At 42.5% G+C, this 26,395-nt stretch overlaps 1 protein-coding gene and 1 long non-coding RNA gene across 7 annotated transcripts in view; both read right to left on the bottom strand.

Annotated features, from left to right (window-relative positions):
* unc79 (unc-79 homolog, NALCN channel complex subunit) overlaps window positions 1-23,791 on the bottom strand; it is a 32,420-nt gene extending 8,629 nt beyond the window's left edge. Inside the window, exons 1-32 of one of the 6 annotated variants that reach the window (XM_013908453.1) lie at window positions 23,580-23,791; window positions 22,071-22,191; window positions 18,516-18,829; window positions 17,631-17,801; window positions 17,361-17,456; window positions 17,218-17,273; window positions 16,380-16,509; window positions 16,203-16,267; window positions 14,761-14,849; window positions 14,325-14,365; window positions 14,085-14,113; window positions 12,796-13,025; window positions 12,400-12,571; window positions 12,044-12,274; window positions 11,753-11,943; window positions 11,430-11,553; window positions 10,469-10,609; window positions 9,048-9,263; window positions 8,536-8,763; window positions 8,178-8,319; window positions 7,715-7,794; window positions 7,444-7,592; window positions 7,161-7,318; window positions 6,109-6,290; window positions 5,712-5,913; window positions 5,421-5,606; window positions 4,765-4,833; window positions 2,942-3,279; window positions 2,656-2,838; window positions 2,342-2,504; window positions 1,993-2,142; window positions 599-1,876 (exon numbers count right to left, since the gene is read on the bottom strand). In XM_013908453.1, coding sequence (XP_013763907.1) covers window positions 599-1,876; window positions 1,993-2,142; window positions 2,342-2,504; window positions 2,656-2,838; window positions 2,942-3,279; window positions 4,765-4,833; window positions 5,421-5,606; window positions 5,712-5,913; window positions 6,109-6,290; window positions 7,161-7,318; window positions 7,444-7,592; window positions 7,715-7,794; window positions 8,178-8,319; window positions 8,536-8,763; window positions 9,048-9,263; window positions 10,469-10,609; window positions 11,430-11,553; window positions 11,753-11,943; window positions 12,044-12,274; window positions 12,400-12,571; window positions 12,796-13,025; window positions 14,085-14,113; window positions 14,325-14,365; window positions 14,761-14,849; window positions 16,203-16,267; window positions 16,380-16,509; window positions 17,218-17,273; window positions 17,361-17,456; window positions 17,631-17,801; window positions 18,516-18,829; window positions 22,071-22,191; window positions 23,580-23,601 — 5,947 coding nt within the window. In that variant the 5' untranslated portion in view covers window positions 23,602-23,791. Of the gene's footprint in view, window positions 1-598; window positions 1,877-1,992; window positions 2,143-2,341; window positions 2,505-2,655; window positions 2,839-2,941; window positions 3,280-4,764; window positions 4,834-5,420; window positions 5,607-5,711; window positions 5,914-6,108; window positions 6,291-7,160; window positions 7,319-7,443; window positions 7,593-7,714; window positions 7,795-8,177; window positions 8,320-8,535; window positions 8,764-9,047; window positions 9,264-10,468; window positions 10,610-11,429; window positions 11,554-11,752; window positions 11,944-12,043; window positions 12,275-12,399; window positions 12,572-12,795; window positions 13,026-14,084; window positions 14,114-14,324; window positions 14,366-14,760; window positions 14,850-16,202; window positions 16,268-16,379; window positions 16,510-17,217; window positions 17,274-17,360; window positions 17,457-17,630; window positions 17,802-18,515; window positions 18,830-22,070; window positions 22,192-23,579 lie in introns of those variants that run through there. The other 5 variants (XM_013908454.1, XM_013908457.1, XM_013908455.1 and 2 more) reach the window with 5 other exon arrangements.
* An 824-nt stretch (window positions 23,792-24,615) lies between these two features.
* LOC102200155 (uncharacterized) lies at window positions 24,616-25,740 on the bottom strand. The gene is made up of 2 exons (XR_311477.1): window positions 25,564-25,740; window positions 24,616-24,834 (listed from the first exon to the last, which is right to left on the bottom strand). It is a non-coding gene; the product is annotated as an uncharacterized LOC102200155 (long non-coding RNA).
* Window positions 25,741-26,395: the final 655 nt, after the last annotated feature.

Genomic DNA, 26,395 nt, shown 5'->3' with positions numbered 1-26,395 from the left:
TTGTATAATTGGAAAAGTACACACACACACACACACACACACACACACACACACAAACATGAAAAGGGGCAATGCATGGCAAGAGTGGTTAGTATTTCTGGTAATGAGTGATGATCATTTCGCTCTGATGACAAAATAAGCATTTATTAATAAAAGAAATGCAAGAAAATGGATTTTTTTAAAACAACAATAAGGAACTAAAGAGATAAAATAATAAATGAATAATATTCAGAGTTAAAAGTTGTAAGTAGAGCAATGTACAAAGCTAATTTATAAATGGCTGGTTTAGGCAGCATCTCTGTAGGCTTACGTCACTAAGAAACAGCTGATGTGAGTCAGCCGAATATAAATAAACTGTGACAACACCTCAGGATTGTCTTTTTCTGGCTTAAAGTAGAACTTATGTGTAGTAAATCAGCTACAGTGCTTTAAGTTTAGCTGGAATTATTCTACAATAGTTTGATCTCTTAAAATATTCACTTTTGACCAGACTTGTACAAAAAGTAATAAATAAGATTTTACAAGATTTTCTTAAAAGACATTTTTGAAATCAACAACAGCACGCTCTGGTTTTTGTTCATGTGTCCTTTCTCTTTACCTGTTTCTGCGGTCTGCTCAGCACCCAGCTTGTCGAACGTGTTGAACGAGATGTCCAGGTATTCCCTCTGGATGGCGCTCACAGCTATCTTCCTCTGTTTACGCTGTCGGGGAACAATCTGGATTTTAAACTCAGCTTCATCGTTCTCATCTGCGTTGTCAGGTTTGGGGTCGCTGTCTGCTTCGTCGCCCATATCGTCCTCCTCTTCGTCGTCTCCATCCCCTTCTTCTTCGTCATTGCTGTTGCTCTTGCTCTTCTCTGGTGAGGAAGGCGGCTCCGCTTTGTCTTCGGGGATGTCAAGGAAGATAGTCCTGCCAGAGGGGCTGGTGCTGGGTCCTATAAGAGTCCTGATTTCTTCTGGGGTCGCACATGTGTCATCTAGCGAGGTGACAGGGACATGTGGGGACTTTCTCAGCAGGTCTCTCTTCTGCTTTAAGGTCATGGGGCTTTCATGGGAGATGTTCTCTGATCGGTCAGGGAGCTCCAGAGAGGTGCTGCGAGGCACACGGATAGGCTCCTTTCCTTCAAATTTCTGCTGCGAGCACCTCTCTCCCACCACAAGCTCTGGGGTCTTTTTGTCAGTGGAGCAATCCTCCACACTCACCTGAACAACGGGGGACAGTCGCAAAGTGTTGCTGCTTGCAGGAGAAGCTGAGACTTTTGGACTCCCACTAAACTTGGAGCCTATGATGGTGTTAAGATCAAACTCCTCATCACTTTCCACAATCCTCAGAGGTGGTAGCGGTTCAAAGACCAAGGAGTCGCTGTCAGACATGGAGAGCAGCGAATGCTTTTCTGGAATTGAGGTGCAGTCAGAGGAGAGGTCAATCAGGTCTTGATCGTCCTTTCCCTGAGCTGATCCCTCTAAAGAGCCCTGATCTGTTTTGTCATCAAAAGTCTCCATGCAGCTGAGCCGGACCTCTGGTATGACGGGCTTGGAGATGTCAGACTGGCCACCTCGAGAGCCCCGTCGGTCCACGGGATCAACCCGAACTGAAGAGCCATCAGAGGATCCTATCCCATGATACCTGTTGTGGGGAGTAGTAGAGGATGGGGGCAGGACTACAGGGGGCACCTGCATGTCGCAACGATCAATGCAGGACTTGCGCCGATGTTCGTCCAAACTGAATAGAATGGAATCCGTGTTGGAAATATCCAAAGACTTCTGCTTGTGGATTGCCTGTAGCCTCTTTCTCCTGGTGCTCTCCTCCCGCACACAGTGCAGGATGCTATCCTGAAGGGCGCTAGCTTCACGGTACTCTGACAGCTCAATTTCACCTGATGCAAGGAAAGAAAATGAGACCGAATCACAAAAAAATATTATTGTATGATAAAGACTGAATCAATTTGCTTAATATAGAGCGCACTTGACATTGAAAGCCTCTGCCTCTTACTTCTCTTGGCATTCAGCTCTACCGGCTGGTATTTCACAGACTTGCTGCCACCAATTCTCTTCAGGCGAGCAAAGAAGGTCTGTGACTCCTTGTTAGCAGCACCAGTCGGCGTGTCATGGACGTCTGACTCATCAAATACACTGTCCTCTTCTAATGTGGAGAACAAATATGTGAAATGTACTTGAGCGCTGCATTAATGTAGCATTAAAAAGTCATAATCTGCCTGACTGAACAATGTCTTTTCCTCCTATTCTAGCATAACGATCTATGACATATATCATATTATCATATTCTAATCATCATCATCATCTACTGCTGATACAGACAACGCATTTGCTACTTTTCCCACCTTTTTCTTTCTCGCTATAGCGGCTTATGTTGGAGTTGTCACTGTAGAGTGGTCCTGCTGTAGCATGGGGGCGACAGCTGTGATACTGTGCATTCAGTGTGTTGATGGTGATGTGGATCAAATGGAGGACCACTTTACTGCCATCCATATCTCTGTAAGGGTACTATGGTGCATAAAAACAATGTAAGCTCATTTTGTACAAAAGATGAAGAAAATATGTCACAAAAACATAAAAAGAAATATCTTAGAGGTTAGGTGGCATTATGTATCAGACTCAATGTACAGTTATTCATGCAATAAAAAATATTAAGTACCTTGTAAAGGATAACAAGAAGTGCTTTGAGCCACATCTGCCGAATGTGTGGTTTAAGGGCCCACAGGGAGCAACGAGGAGGCTGCTGAAAATAGTGCCTCAGCTGGGGACACGTGCAGTACTTCAACACCTGGACCACAAGAGGGAGCAGCTGCTTTCCCAAACCGATATTGTAGTCCAGTACCTGTGAGCAAATAAGTTAAATTCACTGGCAGTTGCGACGTTCAGGTACTCTTTCGCAATAAGCTTAATATGCAGGTGCAAACATTTGATTATATTTCAGTTACTTGTGCAATGCCAGCGATGAAGGCGTTGAAGCAGGTGGAGGTGCGCATCTTCTGAGGTGCAATCATGAAACAGCCTTCCTGTTGATCATACCCCAGCAGCACATACAGATGACGCTTCACTGTGTTGAAAGCCTTGGCACTACCAATATCTGCCTCAGCACTGCTTTGGTCTTTGGCCATAAATTTCATGAGGACCATGATCAGCTGGTGAACCGTCTGGTGATCGACGCCAGCGTTCTCAGGGAGCAGGTCTCTGATGATGGTGTCGTCCTCGGGAGAAGGGGTCTGGCCTGCAAGAGGGGCTGAAGCGTCAGGGTTAAAGTGCGGGAGAAAACGTGCTGCAGACAGGGAGATAAGATGGGGAGAGGGTAGGGGTGCGGTAGCAGGGAGGATAACAACACAGAGGTGGAGGGATGTCAGCTCATCCTGTCCATTTCTCTGCCAAGAGAGTTGGAGCCATTATCATGCTGTATACATACATCACTACAATGTGTTCATGGAATATGTAAATGGGGTAAACGCACAACAGACTGTCTAGTTTTTCGTTCCGTGTCAGGATTGCTTTAGCCCAGAAAGTAGGATGAAAGAACAATGACTGCCACTACAGACCAAACATTTTTTTTTATGTACAATAAAGTGCAAAACTCTTCAGCCACCGCTCATTTCTTTATATTTTCCAAAGAAAATAGGCGCAGTGACTTATTGAAATATGTGAAGTCATATAGATGGAAATAAAGTTTGTCAAACTCTAACAAGCTTGAAATTCAATATTTGGTATGACCACCTTTATTCTCCACCACAGTCTAAACTCTCTTATGGAAGTTTTAAGTAGTCTTCACAAATAGTTCTCCGGGCTTCTTGAAGGACATTCAAAGCTCTTCTTTGGATGTTGGCTGCCTTTTGTTTCATTCTCTGTCAAGATGATGCCACACTGTTTCAATAATGTTGAAGTCCAGGATGTGTAACACTGTGTGTTTTTTTTCTATGCAGGTATGCTTTTACGGCACTGCAAATATCTTTGGGATCCCTGCCATGCAGAAAATAAAGCTGCCAATCAGATGCTTTCCAGAGCATCCAAATCTGACAACACTTTTCTGTGTTCATAATTCCATCAATTTTGACAAGATCCCTAACGCCACTGGCTGAAATAGAACCCCAAGCCATGACAGGGCACCATGTTTTACAGATGGCTCTTGTACCTCTCTCCCGCCTCCTCCACAGATGTTCACCATGTTAAGGATTCATCTCTCCATAAGTCGTTGCTACTGATTCTAAATCCACTTCTTGTGTAATTTGGCATAGTTACCCATAGTTAAACAAGTCTTTTCTGCATGTTTAAACTAAAGAAATAGGAACAAATCAGGTGTTTTTGCACCAGGCTACAGGTAACAAAGTGCCTAAAGATAGAATTTAAAATTGGTTCTTTGCTAATTTGTTGGTTATGTGTAGACACAACACTAGTTCATCATGTCTTTTTTATGCTTGAATGATTCATAGATCATTGTTACGTGGCTTAACATACTGTATATAAAAAACTAAACATTCATCTAAAAATGGCCGTGTACAAGGGTAATGAGTAAAAGATCTTTCAAAGCAAACGTTTGAAAGACCTTCAGAAAGCCCGGAGAACTATTGCTCAAGAGCACTTTAAAAAATTATTGACCGTCCAGGTCCTTGGAAGCAAAATACAAGGAAATGAGGGTTGTGTTGAGAATTTTCAATAATACTGTATAATACTAAATATTTAATATTTGAACATAGTTTTCATGAAAGTCTTACTGTACTTTTTCTCCAATATGATGAAGACTTGGAATGTTATTTACCTGGCAGGACTTTCTCTATCATATCTCCCAGTGTCGGGGCAGAGAGCTCTTGCCTCGTAAGCCTTAGAGCTAAAAACCACATATGAAGAGCAAGATTTAGGAGAGCGTACATGGGAGGTAGCACAGGACACATGTCTGAGCTTCATCATCTTCCAACACATATGCGCACACAAAGAGACGCGTATACTTTTGATTTAAAGGGCGTGAAATCCAAATGTTATAAAGATTGAGGGCATTTGGATCAACCAGATAAACCTGTGTTTGAAGGCAGCACGAGTATCTCAGAAACTCAGACAGCCTTCTGTGGAGAGCCACAGATAAAACATTTAAGTGAAATGAGCGTCGGGAACATATAAGTGAGGAGAGAAACATTAGGAAAATGGACCAGGACCTTGGTCAAACAGTATTTGCAAATAGAAAAGGATTCTTTCTTTTTTTTTAAAAAGGCAATGATCGTCACTTTGTGACAGAATCTATAATGGCAGGTCATTTTCCAAATAGAAAGTTGTTTTTTTATAGACTTCTATGTCATAGCATGTGAGCCAAAGCACTTAAAAAAGTCTCAAATGCTATTTGCAAACACTTTTTAACAACAGACTTTTTGAGACAGGTTAGAAATAAGACTGACAGCCTGACAGCTGATGTCTTCTACTCACGTAGTCGGTTGCTCAGTGACTCAGGGAGTGAAAAGGCTCTTTTAGACTGGGCGTCCGTGCCTCCTTTTACACTGTCACGGAGGGAGCGCACACTCTTCTGCTGATTCCTCGCGAAACGGGCCCGTCGTATCTTCCACATCGCTGTATCACTGAGGTTAGCTACATTGGTTCGTACAGCTGTAATAGCTGTCAAAGAAACAAGGATTGCAAAGCTTACTTGAAGCACTGTTAAGTTGTAAATCTTCTCTTACAGGTGTAAAACATCTGAATGGGGACATGGCAGATACATACTAGTAGGGAAGGGAAACTCTTTGTTGCAGTCCAGGTGCAGCTGAGCCTCCAGAGATAATGTTTCAAATCGGTTGACGAAAAACTCCCAACTAAGCGCGGGGATATCTTTCTTCAGAAAGTGCAGGAGTAGGAGTTTACTGAGAATAATGGGACGATCTCTCACCACAGTGTCAAATTGGAAATCCAGACACAGGCATAAGCCCTAAAAATGCACAACAAGTACAATCCTTTTACATAGAAAATCCATAAATAAAATTTACAGCTTTCAACACATAAATACCAAAACTATAATTAAATGCACACCAACACACCCTGTCTTAGTGAGAATGCTTAATTTATTTATCCTTCACGCGAAAAATAAACAGAAATTTTGTTGCTAAAAACAAGAGCAAAGTACCTGAAGGGATGGCCTCTTGATTGTGTCCAGTAGCAGCCTGGCCCTGGTGGCCACAGCAGGGTTGACATCCTCCACAGAGGCCAGGAAGCAACAGAAAGCGTGAGCCAAGGCATACTTCAGTAAGTGGTTTTTTGTCACTGCACCAATGTCCAGGAAACGACACAGCACTGCTACCTTCTCGACTGAGAGGATTTCGTGAGAATAGAGAAAGAAATGAATTACTGCTGCAGACAAAGACGGAGCAAGTGAGCTGCCAGATGTCTTCATATAATTCCATGATTCAATAAACAGAATCAGCCCAGAGGTCACAGAGGAAGATGACTGAGATGAGTTAATGTTTTACTAAATATTTGTCTTCGCACAATGTGGTGGTAAAACCAAATGCTTTTTTTTTTAGCAAAGGCGATGCTTTCAATAAAAAAAGTGATTTACTTATCATTCCTCAGATTAAAATCTAAAAATAGACGCTGCACTCTTATACCCATGAGCTCTTAGCCAATGTGGTGTTGAGTGCTAGGTGTCGGTGTGGGCGAGTGTGGGACCGTGCAGTGAGTCAGAACACTAGTTGACTTCATTTAGGAATATATTACATGCATGTGTAGATTTATACCAATATTTCTACCCTACTAAATGGATATAATAACATTAGAAGTGCTCATTGGTCATGACACAGATCAACAGCATCGCAAGCTGACATTGTGATGCATCAGTTCACTACTTGGACAGAGCAAATAGCTCCTCTCTGCTAATCACAATGTGAAAAAAACCCTCATTAATCCCACAATTCCTCTTTGCTGCCTGTACCAAGGTAACCATGGCAACACATAGGGGAGATGTGGGCAGGCAGTGGTTTGGGAAGCCTATTATATAAGCAGATCCTCCTCTCCTCTTCCTGGCGATCCTCTTCATTTACAATCGCAACCACAAAGACAAACCATTAAGCCAAAGATATCCATTTTTGATGATCATATCTGGACATGAAGCCGCAAACTGTCTGCGACCATCCTAGGAAGACACGGAGTCTGAAATTTAACGCTGTTACTTTGACTCACCGGCTTCAAATCGTATTTTCCAGTCTTTGCTGTTGAAGTTTGTGTTGATGAGATTCCAAAAGATGTCTGCCCCGTGTGACAAAGACAGGGCGTGGAGAAGCTGCGGCACGGCCAACGAAGCCAGCTGGCAAAACTCTGATTTCAGCATCGACCACAGACTGAAAACAGAAGAGACAGAAGCACAAATGTCACTTAAGGAGTTAGCACAATTAAAAGCTGTAAACGAATGCATGCATGAGTTCAGTGTTTTTTCTGCATGAGGAGGAGTGTTCTCTGGACACACCAAGGGATGAGCATCTTCTCCTGGATGTAAGCCAGAAACTGCGGGTGATCCTTACAGGCGAGGTATAAACACTCTCCGTGAAGACACAGGATCTTCAGGCAGTTCAGCATGTTGAACAAAATATCAGGCTCCTCAAACTTTGACATTTCCTGAAAATGCAGAAGACGTGTGTGACTCGCAGTGTAACACATATGCACTCAAATAAATCGAAAGAAACATTTTTGAATGTCTCTAGTCTTTGATTTGATATGCAGTTATTCAGACCAAGCACCTGCAGAATGGTGTATATGAGCTTCAAAGACACAGGGAGCTGCTGGTAGGAGAACTTCTTATCAGAGTTATTCTTCATTGCTGGAAAGAAAGAGAAAAAACAATTGAACTTTTAATTTTGCCTGTACTGTGGCAAAAAACAAGGAAATAGCTCATCCTGTTCTGTCCATCAAAAACAATATCTACCAAGCCTTCCTGCATACTCACAATATCTCACTGGGTTTCTGAAATTTTCTATGGCTTCATGTATATCACTGTTTCTCAGATTTGGTATCAAACTGTTAAACTGCTAAACTGTATTAGTAGAAGTCAAAAGTCACAAGCGTCAACTAGCTTAGATATACATCAAGTCCAAAATCCAGTTAAGTTAAAGTCCAGTTAACCCTTAAAGGATGATTGGTATTCATCTGGCAGGTATTATTAATTTAAACAACAAGTTTTAAGCAGAACTGATCGATACACACCTGCGTGATCAGGAGATTGGCTGCTGGGGTTGTCGGTGTGCGTGCCACTCGGGTTGTCTCCTTCCTTGTTTTCATTCTCCACCCCGATGGAGAAATCTGGTGGAGGGGTAAGCAAGGTTTCCTCCAAACAATCTGTGGGCTCCTGTGGAGGAATGAGACTTGTTGGAGCTGAGTGAAAGGCATGCTTTATGTTGTGTGTTTACTCCAAAACAAAGGTAGCACAATTTGACACAGTGTTGTTTTTGGCGCTGTGGTTTGGGACACGTGGAGCTACATGCACTCATTCCAAAGCCCTGCCTGCCAAATGCACAAGGTTAATTCAAAGTTGATGCATAAAAATGCATGCTGTGTGTCTCACCACCAGGCGTATCTCTTCCCGGGGGGTCAGCCTCTCCAGGAGCTCACAGCCCAGCTGGTAGCACAGGATGCTGGATTGGCACAGGCTGCACTCTAGGGCCTTCTCATCCTTCTGGCAGGTGTGTGAGCCACCCCACGGGGCCTGGAAGACATTGTTGATGATGCCCACGATATCCTTCCCCAGGCTGCTGTCTAGACCCAGCATCACACCGTCATCCTGGAGCTCCATCTGGGACAGCGGGGGGAGACGACCATAAAAATAGAGGAACAAAAATTAGAGCACGACACACAAATCTCAAGATCCCACCGGTGGGTATTATTATCATTGTATAGTGTGTATGTGTCATTTTTCTCTACATGAATGACTGAGAAGAGTGACTCGCTTAAACTAGACTGTATAATGTGAGAATGGCTGTACAACAAGAAGGTTTATAACATGAGGACACACAAAAGAGAAGCATCAGAGACAGAACTTTAATCACAATTATAGGTTTTCATCAGGAAGGTGGTCACCTGCTTTAAGATGAGGTCAAACATCAGAATGAAACAGCCAAGGTTCATGTCATCGTCATCACAGTCCAGGTCCAGGGCGCAGTGACCAGCGGCATGACCCAGGTTTTTAAAAGGGCTGCAGCGAAGAGGGCTGCGGAAGGGGCTCCGGAAGGGGCTGGGAAAAGGGCTGAGAGTGTTGTGCTGGCCTCGACGTCCTGGATCTGACACCACACTCACCTGTGAGAAAGGAGAATAGTCATTAAACTGAAATATGTGTTTCTCTTCAGCTGTTAGGGTCACGTTAAAATGAAACAGAAAGCGTTGCCAGGCTGTAAATGTCAGTTAGACTTGTATATATCAATATGCATCACATACCTTTTTCATTATGTTATGTTACATTTTATTATGTGGTCCACAAACAAAAGTGTAAATAAAAGATCTATTATAAGTAATAGAAAGGCAATGCTTGCAAATATTTGAAAAAAAGCTGTCAAAATATTCTAAACTGAGCATTTGCGGCTTTTATACAGCAATTACGCCGTGCTCGAAGCTACGCCTTCTCCTCATTCCTGATGTCTCTGTGTTTATGTCCATCTTCGTCACTTCTAATGTTGTCAGCTCCCTCTCTGTGTGTGTTTATGTGTTTCTGCCAGAGTGTGGTGCTCCAACTCTCCTACTTTAATGCCTAATCTGCACAACTGGGAGCCATTCACTAATCGAGCTCACGCAGTATATAAAATCTGCCAGACTGTTCACTCGGTCTCATACACAATGGCATCATGAAACCTTGTAAACTGACTCCTAGTGTATTCTCTTTAACAGTACAAATGATATATCTTCTCGTAACTCAGGCACACCAGCTCATGCTCCATGCACAAGCTGCCCTCAGCAGCCTGACCTGCCCTCTGTTTAACAAGTGCTACAGCAAGCTGTGTTTGCTGTGTACAGCAAACACCATCCTGACAAAAAGCAAGGTATGACAGCAAATCTCACAAAGCATGTTTACATCTCCTAAAGTTAAACGTGAAGTAATACAGCAGGATCGGCTGCATGTCGACTTAATCTGGAGCCATCTGTGCGGATGTGTGGGTGTCTCTGAACATAAATTTATATTACAGCCAAATTCAATTAATCCCTTGAAGAGAGCTATATTTAGATATTGATGGTTGCCATGGTAACATACAGTCTATTCCAAAATGAACAGTGGGAAATAGAACCAAGAAGAATAGACACGTGTACACCCCTAATCCAAAAAACACATCGACAGACAAAGCCCTAATAATAGCTATTCAGCTGATGATCTGAGCACAGTGAGGTGATGTGTTCTGATCTGTGTTGTTGTCAACAGCCACTGAAATGAATGGCAACAAAAGGCTGAAAACGGGGATTGATGTCTTTTGTCTTATTCTTAGGAGTATTTTTAGCATTGCGGTCCTCCTCACCCTGCGAGCTCCAGTGTTGCCAGTCAGATCTGACGCGCGTGCCTTCCTCTGATTGGCCAGTTCCTTCAAAGAGTTCACTCCATCGGAGAACATCCCAATCAGCAGCTGAAGAGGCACCACGATGTCCAGCTCCGACAGCACCTGAGCTCCAACGAGACACACAAAAATGTGGATCATTTATTTATACTTGCTACTTGTGTGGTCTAAATCATAAACCAATCAGTCGGTGATAACCGTAACCTGAACCCTATGGTATCAATTCTATAAATAGTTCTGGAGACAAACAGTCATTCAACTAACACACAGGATTTTTTCCTTTTCTCCAAAACATAGGGTTAGTGTTAGAAGGCATCACAAGGTTAATATACTTCTCACAAAGTAAATAGATTTAGTGTTATTACTTTTTGTCATCCTTAAAACCATACACTTGTATATGTCTGCATTACAGTTATTTTGAATGCATGCAGGTTTATAACTCTAGTCTATTTTTTGGGAATACTGGGCGGCGTCAGTTAATACCTTAAAAACTTTGGCTAGTAATATAAAAGCTCCGTATTTGGCAGAAAATTAGACTGCTGCCTGTGTGACTTTATCACACCACATGCCGAGAAAACATTAAACTGAAGCTCAACTTCTGTATTTGCTGTGAACGTGACCTATTTACTCCAGCTAAATTAATGCAATCTCTTGATCACAGTTGTGAGAGAAAACTTGAAATTGATCCATGTATACAGGGCGGCAAGCTGTGAGTGCATATGGGATGAAAGGCAAAATCCCTCCTATCTCCATCCGTCTCATTCTGTGACCCAGATCCATATTCAGCAGGGCCCCTGCCCAGACTCTCGCACTCTACGACAACCTGTGCAATTCACGCTCACTGTGGATAGAACGGCGGGATGAGAACTTGACACAGGACGGCGTGTTTCTGTGTGCTTTCGTGTGTTTGTGTGTGCATGCTTACATGAAGCCACAGCAGAGCCTGCTCTTGCACAGACGCGGGGTAGCCAGAGAATCTGCAGCTGATGAAGCCAAACATTTCCTCCATAGAGAAGGGAAGTGGGCACAGCTCAATATCAAACATCTTGCTGTGAATAGAATAACAGCAGTACCAAATAAATTCATCCACATAGCGATGCTTTGATAGTGTTACACAATGAGTGATGCTAACTTGTAATATTTTAAGTTTTTTTTTTTATTATTATTATTGTGCTGCAATTTTACTGCAATCATCTCTGCCCACTGTATGCAATATATGCCATGAACAGTTAAGGGAGATGGATATACCTGAGCACTTCCCGGAACTCTTTGAGCTGGTTGTCGGGCACCTCAGTACGGATGGCCTCCAGCCACTCAGGCATAAAGCACTCCCACAGTGGCTGACTGATGACGTTGTAAGGTATTAGACACAGGATGCGGTTCAGACCCTCTTTCAGCTGTGTCACTGTGCTACATGACTTATCCCAGTAACCGCCCACCTGAGAAAAATGTGCATAGACCAGTTTAGACCAGTGAAAACTCTCCTTCATGTAAGGTATTAAAATCCTATGATCTTATGATGACGCTGTAATATCTTACCCTTGCAAATTCTACAGGTTTGGGCAGCAGGCACATGACCATGACATCAAAGCGCACTTCACACACTGTCTTTAGCCACTTTGTGACAAACTGGGGCTTCAACTTCTCCACTAGGCTTCCGACTTCGTCGTCCATCATGTAGGCGGTGGAGTGAAACCACTGGAAGACCATGCTGACCAGCCGAGCCAGACTCTCTGTGGGCGTGTTCTCATTGGGTGTGCACAGACTTACCTGCAGATGTGAACAAAGAAACTCGGAAATTGAAAAGAGAAGTGATGAGAGGCAATGTGCCATACACATCGTTTTTGCCTGCTCCCTGTTACTGACAGATACAGCGACACCCTGTGATTACGCACCAGGAACCAGATGCCAAACTGACTTAGAAGGCGCTGGTCATGCTGGTCATCCTCTTTGTTATCAAACTCAATGTTGTCCAGAGAGTGGTGGGAGGCAGACAGGCCCATCTGACGACGCCGATTCAGCTCAAACTCACGCTGCTCTGCATGAATTTCTGCCTCTTTTAGGAGGCTGGAGGTATACACAGGATAAGAGAGGGATTTGAGAGGGCACAGAGAGAAGGTCATATGTGAGATAGAGCAAAGGAGAAAGAGCAGAGGAGAAAATCTCACTTTTTTTCGTTTGTTTTTGTTATTTGTTTAATCTGAACTGAGGCAGCATTGTTGTCTTTATATTTGTCTTGAAGTGTGCTTCACAGAGTCACAACTATATGCTCTGTAACACCGTGCATGTACCTGATAACGGCTTCCACGGTGCACACTAGCTCCTCCGCTCCGCACTCACGGGTGTTGATGGGAGGGGGCGAGGTCTGGTACAGATGGGTCTCCGCCGCAGCCCCCACCTCGCTGCTGTGGTGGTTGACATGGCAACGCTTGCAGTAGCGGACAGGCCGGTTGCCATGGCGCCCGCAGCAGCCAGCTGAAAAGCAGGTGACCACAGCCCTTCTAACATGAGAGCTACAGTTCTGCAGTTTGAAGCCAAGAAACAAGGGGGGGAGCAGAGGGAAGAGAAATCAGTTTGTTTCTATTCTTGTATAATAGAAAAATAGAAAAAACACTTCCAATAACGCCTGATGACAATCGTCTAAAAATAAACATCTCTCAGGGCTCAAAGGCAACTCTGATAATGAATATCACTCTCTCCGAAGATACAAGGATCTGTCCACATCTAAAGCAATAGAACAAGTCTTTATGTGTCCCCGCGGTGTCTCAGGTTTCTAAAAATAAAAAGCATGGCACTAGAGAGCCACCCTAATCTGATCAGTCTCTAATCTTGTGCCATTAGAGGCATGAATTGCTCCCTATCAAATTAACATATCTGGCCTCGGATGGTGAGTGCTCTTATTCATCCATGTTGCTTTGAACAACAAAAAAATGCTACTCTGATAATACTCATACTGTTGTTCTCGCATCACGGCTCTTAGATATCATTATGTACTCAAAAGTAGCTATTTTAAAATGACAAGTAATGCCTCATTTATGAGTAATATGTCTCAGCTAACACTGAAAGAGCTAGCACAAATCTCAGTTGGAGAATGATTGGAACAAAAGCTGCTCCACAAGGGAGGTGGTGAATTATAAACGGCTGGGCAAACCATGGTGGAGGCCAGCTGTTTCAGAGGACAAAGAGAGGCAGCTGCTGACCTGACGGGAATACCTGAGATCATCATCGCGCACTCAGTTTTCCCAGTGTCTCCCAGGAAACAAGCAGGAAGCAGGAAGCAACAGCAAACAAAGATCAGGCCTCAACAGGTTATTTTGAAAGGTCTTTACTGAGCTGCTTCAGTGAATGGACTCCTCAGGGGAGATTCAGATTCACAAATAAATGAGCTAACTATGGATCACAAATAAAGTGTATCTAAGTTCATGTTTTCACAGGTCAGGGAAGTCCTCTATGTTTTACCAGTGTATTGTTTGCTGTGGGGACTTTTATTATTGTGAGGAGGTCAGGTTAATAAGTAATGGCAATGACTGAGAGTACACAGCACCGTTAATGTCATTATGCTGCAGTGTAAATGTCTTACCTTCTTTTGACAAATGGCAGATATCTCTGCTGCAAGAAAAATAAACATAACTGAAATACAACTGTTTGCAAACAACATACGTATGTCTTGAAAATTGGTTATATTTTCATGGCAATTAGAACCTCAATATAAAATATATGGCAGCTTGGAACACAACGCATAGCAGCTAATAAAGGTTTTATTGTAGAGTGCATACGTATCTTATCTTTACTCAGCACCTTTTTGACTGTAAATGCTCACCTTGGGGCAGGAGTACATCAACAAGCCATTCAGCGTGATCTCTGGAAAGGTCGAAGAAATTATTTAACAATGCATGACTTATGTGTATGATATAAATATAGTCATTCCAACTGGTGTATACACATCGGTATCAGCTTCCTTACAGAGCTGGAACACAAAAATATCTTCTCAATAACAAAAAAAACCCCTGAAAAGCCAATTTTATTATAATAGTCTCTGCGCTAAAAAAAAAAAAGAGAGACAAGTGGATGTGCTTTTTTGTAATGATGATCTCATTATTGGCACAAGGGAATTATGTAACCATGCCAATGTGTTTCCCCTGGGTTACAAAGAGGAATAATGAGGGAGGCGGTAGGTGATGTTTGTTTGCAATAGCATCCCACTCAAGGAGGGGGAGGATTGAGGGATGGAGGAAAGAGGTGAAACAGATGCGTACCCTGCTATCCTCTGGCTGCACTCTTCACATATATAAAGAGGAGGGGGCTTGTCTCCCAAGGCCACAGAAAGAGTAGGATCTATACACATCTGCAAAAGTAATAAAGTTAGTGTGAGATAATGGAGGTGATATTTGAAAAATTAACACATTATATTCAATGTTTTATTTGCAACCAAGATGAAATACAGTAAAAGTAATGAGGTTTTCTTAGGTTCCAAATAGCTAAATAATAGGACACTTACACTTTACACACATTGACCACTTTGTTAGGTATACCTTGGCATTCAAACGATGCTCAGTTGTTACTAAGCGGGCCCAAAGCGTGCCACCACCTGCAGCCTGAGCTGTTGAAATAAGTCTTCTAACCTAAGTATTCTAACCGTAGCATCTGAATGTAGCAGCAAAATGAAGGCTCCTCAACCAGGTATCTTCTGTTATCCAATTTTGGTGAATTGTGGTCTCAGTTTCCTGTTCTTAGCTGACAGGAAGAACATCCAGTGTGGTCTTCTGCTACTGTATCCCATCTTCACTGACTGTAGTTGCACTTCTCTGACCTCTAACATCAACAAAGCATTTTCACACATTTTCTCTTTTTTCAGGCCACTCTCTGTAAACCTGAGAGACGCATGTGTAGGCAAACGCAAGAAGACAAGCAATTTCTGAGATACGCAGACCAACCTGTCTGACACCAACAACCACATTAAAGTCAAATCGCTTTTTTTTCCCCATTCTGATGCTCAGTTTGAACTTCAGTAGGTGTCTAGATAAATGTTGATGCTGCCATGTGATTGGCTGTTAACAGGTACACCTAATGAACTGGCCAGTGCATTTTGTCAATTATAAGCACAACGATTTTATAACATATGATGTAAATTTTAGAAGTTCACATTTTCCACGTGTCCCTGTCACATATCTAGGCTTCTCTCTCACCCAACAAATCATGTGACGCCTTTACCTGTGTCCCCACGCCTCTGTGTGGATGGCTGCGTGCATATGCTGCTCCACTGTCTTGCAACCTGTGCCTGGCCCTGTGCTAAACGCCAGTGCTCGTGGCCTCAATGTTCAGATGGTGCACTGTAATTCACTGTGCTTACTCGATGCCACCCTATCCTCAAGGGCTGCATGGGGTCACCGCTTTCAATTAAAGCCCCCCTTCCCCCACCATACCCCCTTCTTTGCTTCTGGTAATTGAAATCCACCCCCTTTCTACGCGCCTGTTCCTACTCTGTCCGTTTGTGCACAGCTGAGTAAAGGCTGACAAAGCAGAGCAGCACCAATCGCTGATATAAAGTAGCTTAGAATCGGACATGGCAATCTAAGCAAGGCCATATAAGACCTTCCCCTATGCTTACCCCATTCATTTCTCAAGGGAAGACTATCTATTTATGCATCCCAGAAGCATAAAATATTTAAGCTTTAATGATTTTTGAGATTGCAGTCACCTTAACAGCAGGTTTATTGATGGCATTGTGGCATTCGATGTGTTGACAGTGGATGGGATTCCAGGCTGAACCAGGAAATGGAAGAGAGAGAAAAATAAGAAAAACAATTGACAGGTGACCACTTTGATAAGTCTACAGTCTGGTAAAGAAGTAGATGTGGCATAAAGAGAATCTGACCTGTGTACTGCAGTCCTCTGTATTCACTGATGGCTCCTGGTGGCTTCAGGTTCGGCCAGTAATGAAACAGCATCTGCACAGCTGGAGGTTTAACTTGGGATGGGCCATAGGATATGACATAAAGCAGATCCTGCATACAAGATAAACATCATATGTACATAAATGTGCTGGTATATTTAGGTACATTTGAATATGAATGCAGACAAAGTAAAATAGTAAAGAGTAAATCTAAATTGAAAGTAAAGTGTAGAAAACAGTAACCAGTAGGCAAGGTATTTAGGAGCAAGCAGGGGTGTGTGATGCTGCAAATTATGATATCAATGAGATACCAAGTAAATAAAGGCCAGTATTGCTGATACCACTACCAGCAGAGATACTTTTAACCTATATAGGCAGCTTATGTAGAGGAGCCCAGCCTTCATCTTTTAGCTTTTCATTTATTTTAAGCTGCAGGGGTTTGTGTTATATTAATGCGACAGCAATACCAGCTGTGTGTTAAATATGAAGCTACGTGCTATTAGCTTAGCAAAGAGAAAAGACTAGAAGCAATTTAAAAAGCTGGCCTGGAATGTAAAAAAAACAGGATGTGGTTGAAGGATAAATCTGTGCTAGCTTTTCTCATGATAAGCAAATCGTAATTGTATTCTTTCAGTACTATTCAGTACTAGTGGGTACTGTTTTCTCCAGCCTCTAGTCTTTTTGCTAATGTAGCTGAACGGTCTGCTTGTTAGCTTCATATTTAGTGCCACTTTTTTGCTAGGCACAGTACATTTCATATTTCTGCAGATAAAAATAAAAGACCCTTAAATCTACATTATGTATCTAAAAGGAGAAATACCTTCCACACTTCCTGTTTGTACTTCATTAGACATTCCAGCAGCTGACAGTGATAAACTAGAAAGAAGCAGAGATCAGATTAACTAAAAGGCAGTTATTACAGTTGCCTTTGGATATCTTAATACTTTGAATATGATTGTTTACCTGGATTTGACGTGTACTGCATTGCAATCATGAGCATAGATGAGGCAGACAAATTGACATAGGCTGGGACTCCCCCCTCCTTCCTACTGGACCCCACTATACACAGGCAAAGAAGGGAAAGAACAATAATGTGAAGGATCACTTCTTCTGTTTGTTGCTGTACAATAGTTGAGAGACAAGTGAATGTGCAAGCCTTAAACCTTTACTTGTCTTTCTAGACATATCATTTAGCAGTTTCATTATGACTGTCTTGTGATAGGTCATACTCACATATAGCCATGGGAAGGAAAGAGGTGCTCAGGTATTCAATGATGTCTTTGTGGAGGAAAGGGGGAAATGTGGCTAAAGTGGAAATCATAGTATAGGGCAAAGTGCTGAGAATATCATCGCTCAGAAAAGGCAGGAGGCAAGTTGTCGTATAAAAAATGGATTGTCCCAGATCTGAGAAGAAAGGGAAAATGCAAAAAAAGACAAAGAGAGATACACAGACACTCCTTCAATCAGCTGTACATACAGTATTAGCATACTGTATGCAGCCACAGATGTCAAAATTTCATGAAATTTCAGTTATTTATTAGTAGAACTGAAAAAAAAAATACTTGGAAATGTGAGCTTCTTTAAAAGCCACTGAAGTAAACTTTACCCTCAGGAAAAGTAGAGAAATCTAGTCAAGCAAATGAGTTTTTATGCATTTGAGGGTTTGTTTGTTTTTTAACAATGGTCAAATATTCATGAAAAGTAAGAGCACTGACTGTGATGCAGCCTTGGCTGTGAAAAACTGTGTGGATGTAACTCATTCTCTAATGTGTTTGTGATGTGTTAAAACAGCATTTCATTCGCCTATGTGTGTTTCCCCTTATATATTTGCACATGACAACATAAGTAAAAACATTTCTCCCACTTTGCATAACAAACATGCAGTCAAGTATGATACACAGAAGAGAAGGCCTATGTCTGGTGTATCCAATGGCTTATGAACGATTAAGTTGACAGGATCCAGCGTGCTCCCAATCACCCCATGCATCCCTCAAGATCCTCAGCAGGACTTCTCTCCTCCCGTTACAAAAGAGGCCAAAAAAGCAGCAGTGGCTTCATGCAGGCCAGACGGTTCGGGGATGATGATGACAAACAGTGGTGCACTGGGCCTTGACTCACCATGCTGACCGTGCTGCAGCAGGGGCACGAGGTCAAGCAGGGTCACGAGGGTCACATAGAGGCCCTGATAGTCCAGAGAGGGGTACTCTGAGAGCTGAGCGTCCCGACTCTGCTGCCCCTGCCCCCCGCGGTCTGACGGGGCATCGCGCAGAACGCTGTAAAGGAGGGAGCGAGTAACTGTAGGGTTGATGGAACTGACTTGTGGTCTTAGAGATGGGGTGAGTGGGAATGGCACAGGAAAAAGACACATGGTCATGGGCACGGCCAAATTGGAAGCTTCCTGGTTCTCCTTCCTGCCTGTGCGGGACAGAATGCTGCTCCGGGGCGGGAGGGGAGGGGAGGGAAGGTAGGAGAGGGGAACAAGGGAAAAAAAGAGACAACAAAGACACAAAAAAACAGCACATTACATTGAAATGGCACTACAGAGACAGCGTAAATAGAAAAAAACAAACCCAGATAAACCCCACATAGGATGCAGTGTCTCACTATTTAACTGTATAACTGCAGGCACGGGCAATTTTTCCCTGCGCTGTCTGTTCCGTGTGACTTTAATTGAATTTATCTCGTTTTGTCTATCTTTGCACTTGGAAAACAAACAAAAAAAACATGAGCACAAACTGCAATGATCACTGCATCTCATGCGTATCTGGTGACAAGGAGCAAAAATATAAAAAATGGCATGTTTTCAGTGGCAACCCCATACTTCTCCAAAAAGGGACAGCTCAAACGGCTGTCCCTCGATGGCTGCCATCTTCCAATCGGCAAGGTCAGTGGCTACCATGCAAAAAAAAAGGCCAATGAGCCATAACAGTATATTTTCCAAATGAAATTTCCTTGTCTTTAGTGGGGCTGTCAAGGATGGGAGTGACACCAAATTGGTTCGGGAAAATACAGAGGTGACACTTTTGAAACATGCTTCAGCCAGTAATAAACATGTGTGTGAGGTTAGATCAAGTGCTCTTAGGTCACAGCACATGTTTATTGCACCAGAGAAATAATGTCTGTATGCATACATTATGATACTGTACCAGTATCATCAGGAGAAATAATGAGATCCAACAGGCATATGGATTCAGGTTTCTAAAATAAATGTAACAACTAATCTACAGTAGAGGAGAAACTATAATGACAAAGGAATAGGTTGTATCGGGGGAGATGACTGGTAGCATTATGTTTGTGAGCTAATGCAGGATGGACAATTGTGTTTGCTGTCCCCTGGGGAAAGGTGGTGGACATATTCGATTTTAAAAGAGGAGAAAAACAAAAAAACAAAAGCAAAAACTAGTCGGGTTGAGTGTGGAGCGTCTAGGGTGGAGGAGGGAGGAGGGGGAGGGCCAGAGAGCATTGCTCTTTTTTTTTGTCTTTTTTTTTTCTTTCTTTTTTTTACTGCACATTATTAAAGAGCTAAGCTGTTCTATCAGGCAAATGATTGGGATTTACCATGAGAGCCCAGATTATAAATGTTGATGTATTGCTTTTTTTTTTTGGCTTCTTTTTTTTTAAAAGGTCACTCAAAAAGTAGAGTTGCAGCATTTGGAGTTACATGGCAAGTGAGAAAGGGGATTTCTTTTTTTTTTCTCAGATTTTTAACATGGCATAAGAACAGTATAACGTACCATCATGTGACTGATCCCCTCAAAGTTATACTCTGTAGGATTTAAGTCAGCGTAGATTCATTAAACTATGTAATCAAAGCTGTGTTATTATACAGCATAAACTCAAACAGGACTTATACACGACGACAAGACTGTATCTCAGAGTATGACTTTTTCACTGCCCATATTTCATATAGAAAACATCATTAATTTGAACAATGAACATAGACATAAACATCAGACGCGCTCACACACACACGCGCGCACACTGAACATATACACGCAAAGACACACGCATATGTGCACACATACACACAAAACGACACGAGAAAATTACAAACGACACATAAAACACATGTAGAAATGCACTGATACGGACACATGACATACATTTACTGTCAAACCCTGCGCTGTCGTTGCAAAATCATGGACTACATGTGTGTATCAGTTACTCAAAGCACATGTTTCCTGCATTAACATGTTGACAGGTGTGTGAAGTGAAACAACTGTGCTGCGTCTGAAATAATGGCTAAACAGTCTGTTGCGACGTCAGTGCTCACTGATACAGAGAGCTCAGTTTGACGAAGCCGTGCCTCATCTTTAAGAACGCGTATAAAACTTGCTGGTAAAGAGATAACGTAACCCTCTAGCTGACCTGAAAATGTTGCATGAATCAACAACCTCCTCCTTTGGCTATTTCTTTTCTGCGAAGATGACACACGCCTGCTCCACTTCTCAAGGCTCGCTACTCCCACTTTCCCACTCTCTCTCCCTTTTGATTTTTTCTTCTATTTCTTCACCCCGGGCTTCAGAAGGCACAGGTGTATGGATAATCCTGGAGTCCCCGCTGAGGAATCCAGACTCCTCTAATGGTGGGCAGAGTGATTTTGTTCTGCATATCTGAGGCTAAGAGACTGTGCTTCGGGAAAATATCAAAGAACCGTTAACAGTGGCATCATATTGAGTGACTCTTTTCTCGCTTGCTTGATACTGCCCCGCAGAGGCACAATCGTCACTCGAGTTAATGCCCATTCCCAGAGTTGCCACCCCTGTCACGCTCAATCTGTGCCCCGAGAGGCTACATTTGAAACACCCCAGTGACTGGTTCAGGACAGCCCTTCAGCAAAGTATGGAGTATCCAGGATACTCTGTGAGCACCACGGCAGAGGAATAATCCTTATGGATGGCTGACGAGTTGTGTAGAATTGAGGCCAGCAGCCAATCTCAAATAGATTGCACCCTAAGCTGATAATAATGATAGAAGTGAGGCCCACCATTTTTTTTTTATATAAATTAGCTAATAAGAAAAGACAGTGCCTCTGTTCTCACTGAAGCTGGCGGGTAGTAATACTGGAACCACAAGAAATATCCTATCTCTGCAGAGCATGTCTGGAAAAATGAAGCTCCAACTGTACAGAGAGAAAAAAAAAGAGGAAATAGTGCTCTATTAAATTAGACGTGTTCAAAATGGCTGCCTACTTGACCTATGCTGGAAGAGGAAATAACAGGCTGTTCCCTTCACAGCACCCAAGAGAGCAGGCTGACCCTGCAACTGCATAGCCGGAGGAGCTGAACTCCAGGCCCTCTGGGAAGGACACAGCAAACCGCCTCAGGAAAGCGTTCATCTAGCAACCGACCACTGAATCAATAAACATCACTGAGCCATCTATCTCCGCAGCTGCCTTAAAAAGACGACACCATAATTACACAGGAAATCTGCTACAGTCTGTATCTTTCAGAGCAGAAGAGGCGAGGCAACATCTGCCATGATGGCCACTTCCCTAACTTCTTGCTGACATTATGAATTGATATGAGACATTGAATTGTGTCACTGTCATGCCTTTGAGAAAGTGTGTCAGAGCGACCTGCTGTAATTAATCTCATCTGATTGTGAAGGAAGCTAATATCAAACATTCTACAATCTTTACTTCACCTGGTGGCTCCAGAGCAGGGTACTTACCTGAGCAGGGTTTGGGAAAAGTATTTCAGTGTGTTTGCAATGTCTGTTCCGGAGGGCACTGGGTAAATATTGTGTTGCACACGGTTGTGATACTCTTGCAAGTATCGTATCTTAGAGGCAACTGGACAAAATAAAGAGCAGAGCAACAAGCAAATCAACACTAGTGAGATATGATGCACGGCAGCAAAGACATATATCATGTAACTGAACAAGCTGTTAGGTAGCATTTAACATGAATCCTTCAGCTATGAAGTTAAACAAAAAGTCTGTTTTCCCATGGTTCTCTGGCCTTCACCGGGTGACCTTTTTTGTCATAGCAGCAGGTCACAGGAAGCCCTAGAGGAGGCAGTAACCTACTGCTTACAGAAACAAGCTCACACACGAAAGGTTGCCAGTTCAAGTCCCAAGACAAGCTGGGAAAATGTGGTTATAGCGAACACGAAAGGGGGCTTAAGAAGCAACACAGAGGAACATTTCTGTAATGAGCCCAGCTGGCTGCTCTATATTGAAGTAATCTCTGTAGGTTCCGATATGACTGTGCTGTTTGTTGTTAGGAGTTCAAATATGTTGAAGTGGGTGATCGCTGACCCATTTTCTGTGACTTTAGGCAGGAATGTTTAGCTTCCTTCCTGACCTGTAAATGACAAACCCCAAAATAAAAATAACAGCTGCAGGCTTGGAGGATTGTCTGGTCAAAGCATGTGCTGCGATAAATACTGAAGCACAGCATCTTTCCGGTTCATCATAAAATTAAACCTCCTCGGAAAGATAGGACTTTTTAAAAAATATATTTTTCAACCTTTTAATAATATTTCGAGCTGTTAGTCACAACAGCAGATTCAGCGTTTTCTGTTCATTCCCTCACTTACTGTCTACCAAACAACAGGAGCAACACCCAACTTTTAACCAGCTGATGGGGCTGGGAACCCCTAACACTGAGTTTGACCCCGTCTTTTATCTGTTGTTTACGGTAAAAAAATAAAAAAGATTAAAAAAAACAGAAGACAGCGGCTGGTGTCCACCTGTTCACAACCAGCGAAGTGGAATGAACAACAGACGTCAATATAGTGTGATCAGACCCCACGACTGATCAATATGAAGCCACCATATTGTTCAGTAGCCTGTCAGGTCGACCTTGAGACCAACATTACACTTCGCTTTTCCCACGCGCCTCAGCCAGCCACGTCAATCAAAATCAAATCAAATCAAATAAAATAGAAATAAATAACCCGGACCACAGAGCGATTCGGACATGGAATTGTTCCATCAACATGCAGAGAAACAGAGGGTGATTCAGTGGCTCTCTGTGTGCACTGAGACCTCCAGCCATCCTCTGCAGTGAGAGGACGTGTTGCAACCTGCCTTGGCAACCGCGGTTTCATCACCAAGGACAGCTCCCCTTGTTCGCTTTCTTGGTTAAACCAAAAAAAAAAAAAAAAAATCAGTTTCCAGCCCCCTCACAAGACAAAACAGAAACACGCACGCACGGATACACACAGCCGTACTTACACTGCTCTGCCTTCGTAGACATTTCGCAGACACTTGGGGAAACATAAAACCCAGACTGTCAGTTGTTTTGATAGGCTTTTCCCTTCCCGGCGTTGTGTTTCCCTCAGTCGTGAAAAAGTGACTATGCCCCCTTGCAGCCCAGGCTCGTCTTGATTGTACCACTTTGCACGACGGATTTATACGCTGTGGTGTTTTAGCTGTGCTTCCGTCGCTTTTGCGATCTTTGAACGGAAATAAAGGGAGGGCTTGTTTTGTAAATCGTTTTTATATATATTTTTTGAGGTGGTGGTGGGGATTTTGCTCTCTCGTTGCAGAGATGGGTGGTGACATATATGTGACACACCACACCTTTCCAAATGGACTGATCCGGCTTTGACAAATTGTCATTCAAGAATTCCGACAACCCTGTTTGAGCTGATTATAGGAGGGAAATACTAAGCACCTCCGCTTATTTGCCTCAGTGATGCTTTACATGTGTGTATTTGTAATGCATGAAATGCTAAACATGCAACAGATGGTTGTCACACCTTCTTAAACATGTCCTTGAGAAAACATCGTGGGTTTTCTTTCCCCTATTTTATATAAATACAGCATATTGGCCACCGTGGATTGTCCTAATATTTTTATACTGATATTTAGTAATATTAATATTAATCTCCACTATCAGCTGGGCGCTTTAAAGAGTACATTGTTATCCAACAACACTTTCGAGATATAAATATGCATGTGTATGAATACTTAAGCCTGTGTCTAAATGCAGCATTTCTCATTTAAGCGGCACTTCCGCTAGTAGATGCAGGACTGAACGATAAACAGACCCTACGGTCTGAGGTCCTGACAGACCCTTCCCATCATGGTTTCTGCCAAGAATTTTGTCTATACTCCTAACTGATGAAAATGACATCCTCAAAGTGTGTTAAAGCAAAAATGTTGTCTTTTTTTTTATATATCACCCTCAAAAAAGTCAATAATCTCAGAAATAAAATACACAATCATATGTAACTGTTTATATAGGAAAATAGCTCAGTCAGACTTCAGATTTAACAAAGGTTTTACTTTTTTTCACGAGATTTTACACAGTGGAGAGAGGTTCACACAGTGACATTGCTTGGGTGTCTGTCTGCAGAGTTCCTGTAGAAATCAATCATGTTGAGGTATTCTGGCCTTGTCTTCGATATTCTGGGATATGATGCATGATCCAACCAGCCGGGGCCAGGAGAATCACAGCAAACACGCATAAGGCAAAGGTAGACTGCTGTAAGAAAGTCCAATAAAATATAACCATGAGTGTTTTATTCACAGACACTGCAAATGTAATCTACATGAAAGGTTATAATACACATTCAATGCAGTGTGTTTGAGCTCTCAAGTATCTTCTTTCATAAGTTAAGTTGAACAGAAAGGACTAAGCCAATGAACACGACAGAGGGTCCCGGTCTTAGCGACTCACTGCGTGATATAACTTCACCGCCACCACCCACTTATATTTTCCTGCCATAATATTCTCTCTGTACCTCTCCACCATGGTATTCCTAACCTGGGATGAGCTTTGTAAAAGCCCCTATGGATGTCCCTTAGGACAGATCAACAGATTTATAGTGGCATAAACACTTCCTGCTATGCTGCAGTTCCATCATAGGATCCCTTTACAGAGGCCAGAGCATTGCACTGACTTATAAATAACAAATGAATAAAACATCTCTTCCACTCTGCAGACTGGGGAATGCAGTTCGCTTGAATTCTTCGCATTAAGGGCATTTGAACCATCACAGACACTGACTTCCAATGACTGACTATTTTATATTGTTTGCATTTTTATGCCACCATAGTCCCTAAAATGGCATTACTTGTGGTTTAGCATCCATTCAGTACAGGAAAAATATTACTGCAGTTCTTGCTTTTGTTGCAGGACATTATACAGTGTAGATATTCAAGGATGTCTGCCTGTTCAATTACAAGTACAATAAAAGTTAGTCAGTCCTACCACTGGCCCAATCTTTTCCTTGGGTGGCTTGCTGCAGATGGTTGACCTCTGATTTTGCTTAATGTTCTTCAGCAGCAGCAACCTGGTTAGTGTGGGTCTCCTAAAAAGCAAGGACATCTTTCTTGAGACAGCTCACAGTAAATCTCGTTCACAGAAGAAAAATGTGTCTCTGGAAACTTCTCCTCACATCCTGTGAGATACTGACAGATAGCCTGTACTTTTATCTAATTCCCATCACTCTTCCAGGGAGGAGTTACTTCCATGGACCAAAGACACTTGTATAAACATACAGAATGAGTTCTCATCACAGCAAATTCGGTCTTGGTTGTGTGCCTGAAGATTAAAGTGGAGTGAAAGGGGGAAATATTGGTTACAAAACACTGATTTCGAGCCTGAATGAGCACACAAGGTGTCTTTTTTAATGCTGAACAGTCGTTAGTTAAGCACACAAAGTCCTAAATTAAGAACACAGGACACAGAGTGCTGAAGAAGTAATATGCATTTGCTGGATTTTTGATAATCCATGTAACAAATATTGATTACATATTTGTTACAATATTGATACAACAACAGCATTCAATTTAATTCAAGTTTATATATATATAGTACCAGCTCACCACAATAATCACCTGAAAGTGTTCTATACTGTAAGATAAAGTTCCTACAGTATTGGAGAAAACCTCAAACCACCCCCAATGAGCGCGTACTTTGCAACCATGGGAAGGGGAAACCTCCCTGTAAACAGGAAGAAATCACTAGCAGAGCCAGACTCATGGAGGGGAAGCCATCTGCAGAAGCCAACTGAGGGTGAGGGGAAAGAGAAAACATAAAG

Source organism: Pundamilia nyererei, unplaced genomic scaffold (assembly GCF_000239375.1).
Source record: "Pundamilia nyererei isolate P.nyererei 1_Seehausen unplaced genomic scaffold, PunNye1.0 scaffold00010, whole genome shotgun sequence".
NCBI classification, from domain to species: Eukaryota; Metazoa; Chordata; class Actinopteri; order Cichliformes; family Cichlidae; genus Pundamilia; species Pundamilia nyererei.
Note: the sequence above shows the minus strand (reverse complement) of the source record. Positions and strands in the feature narration are given on the sequence as shown.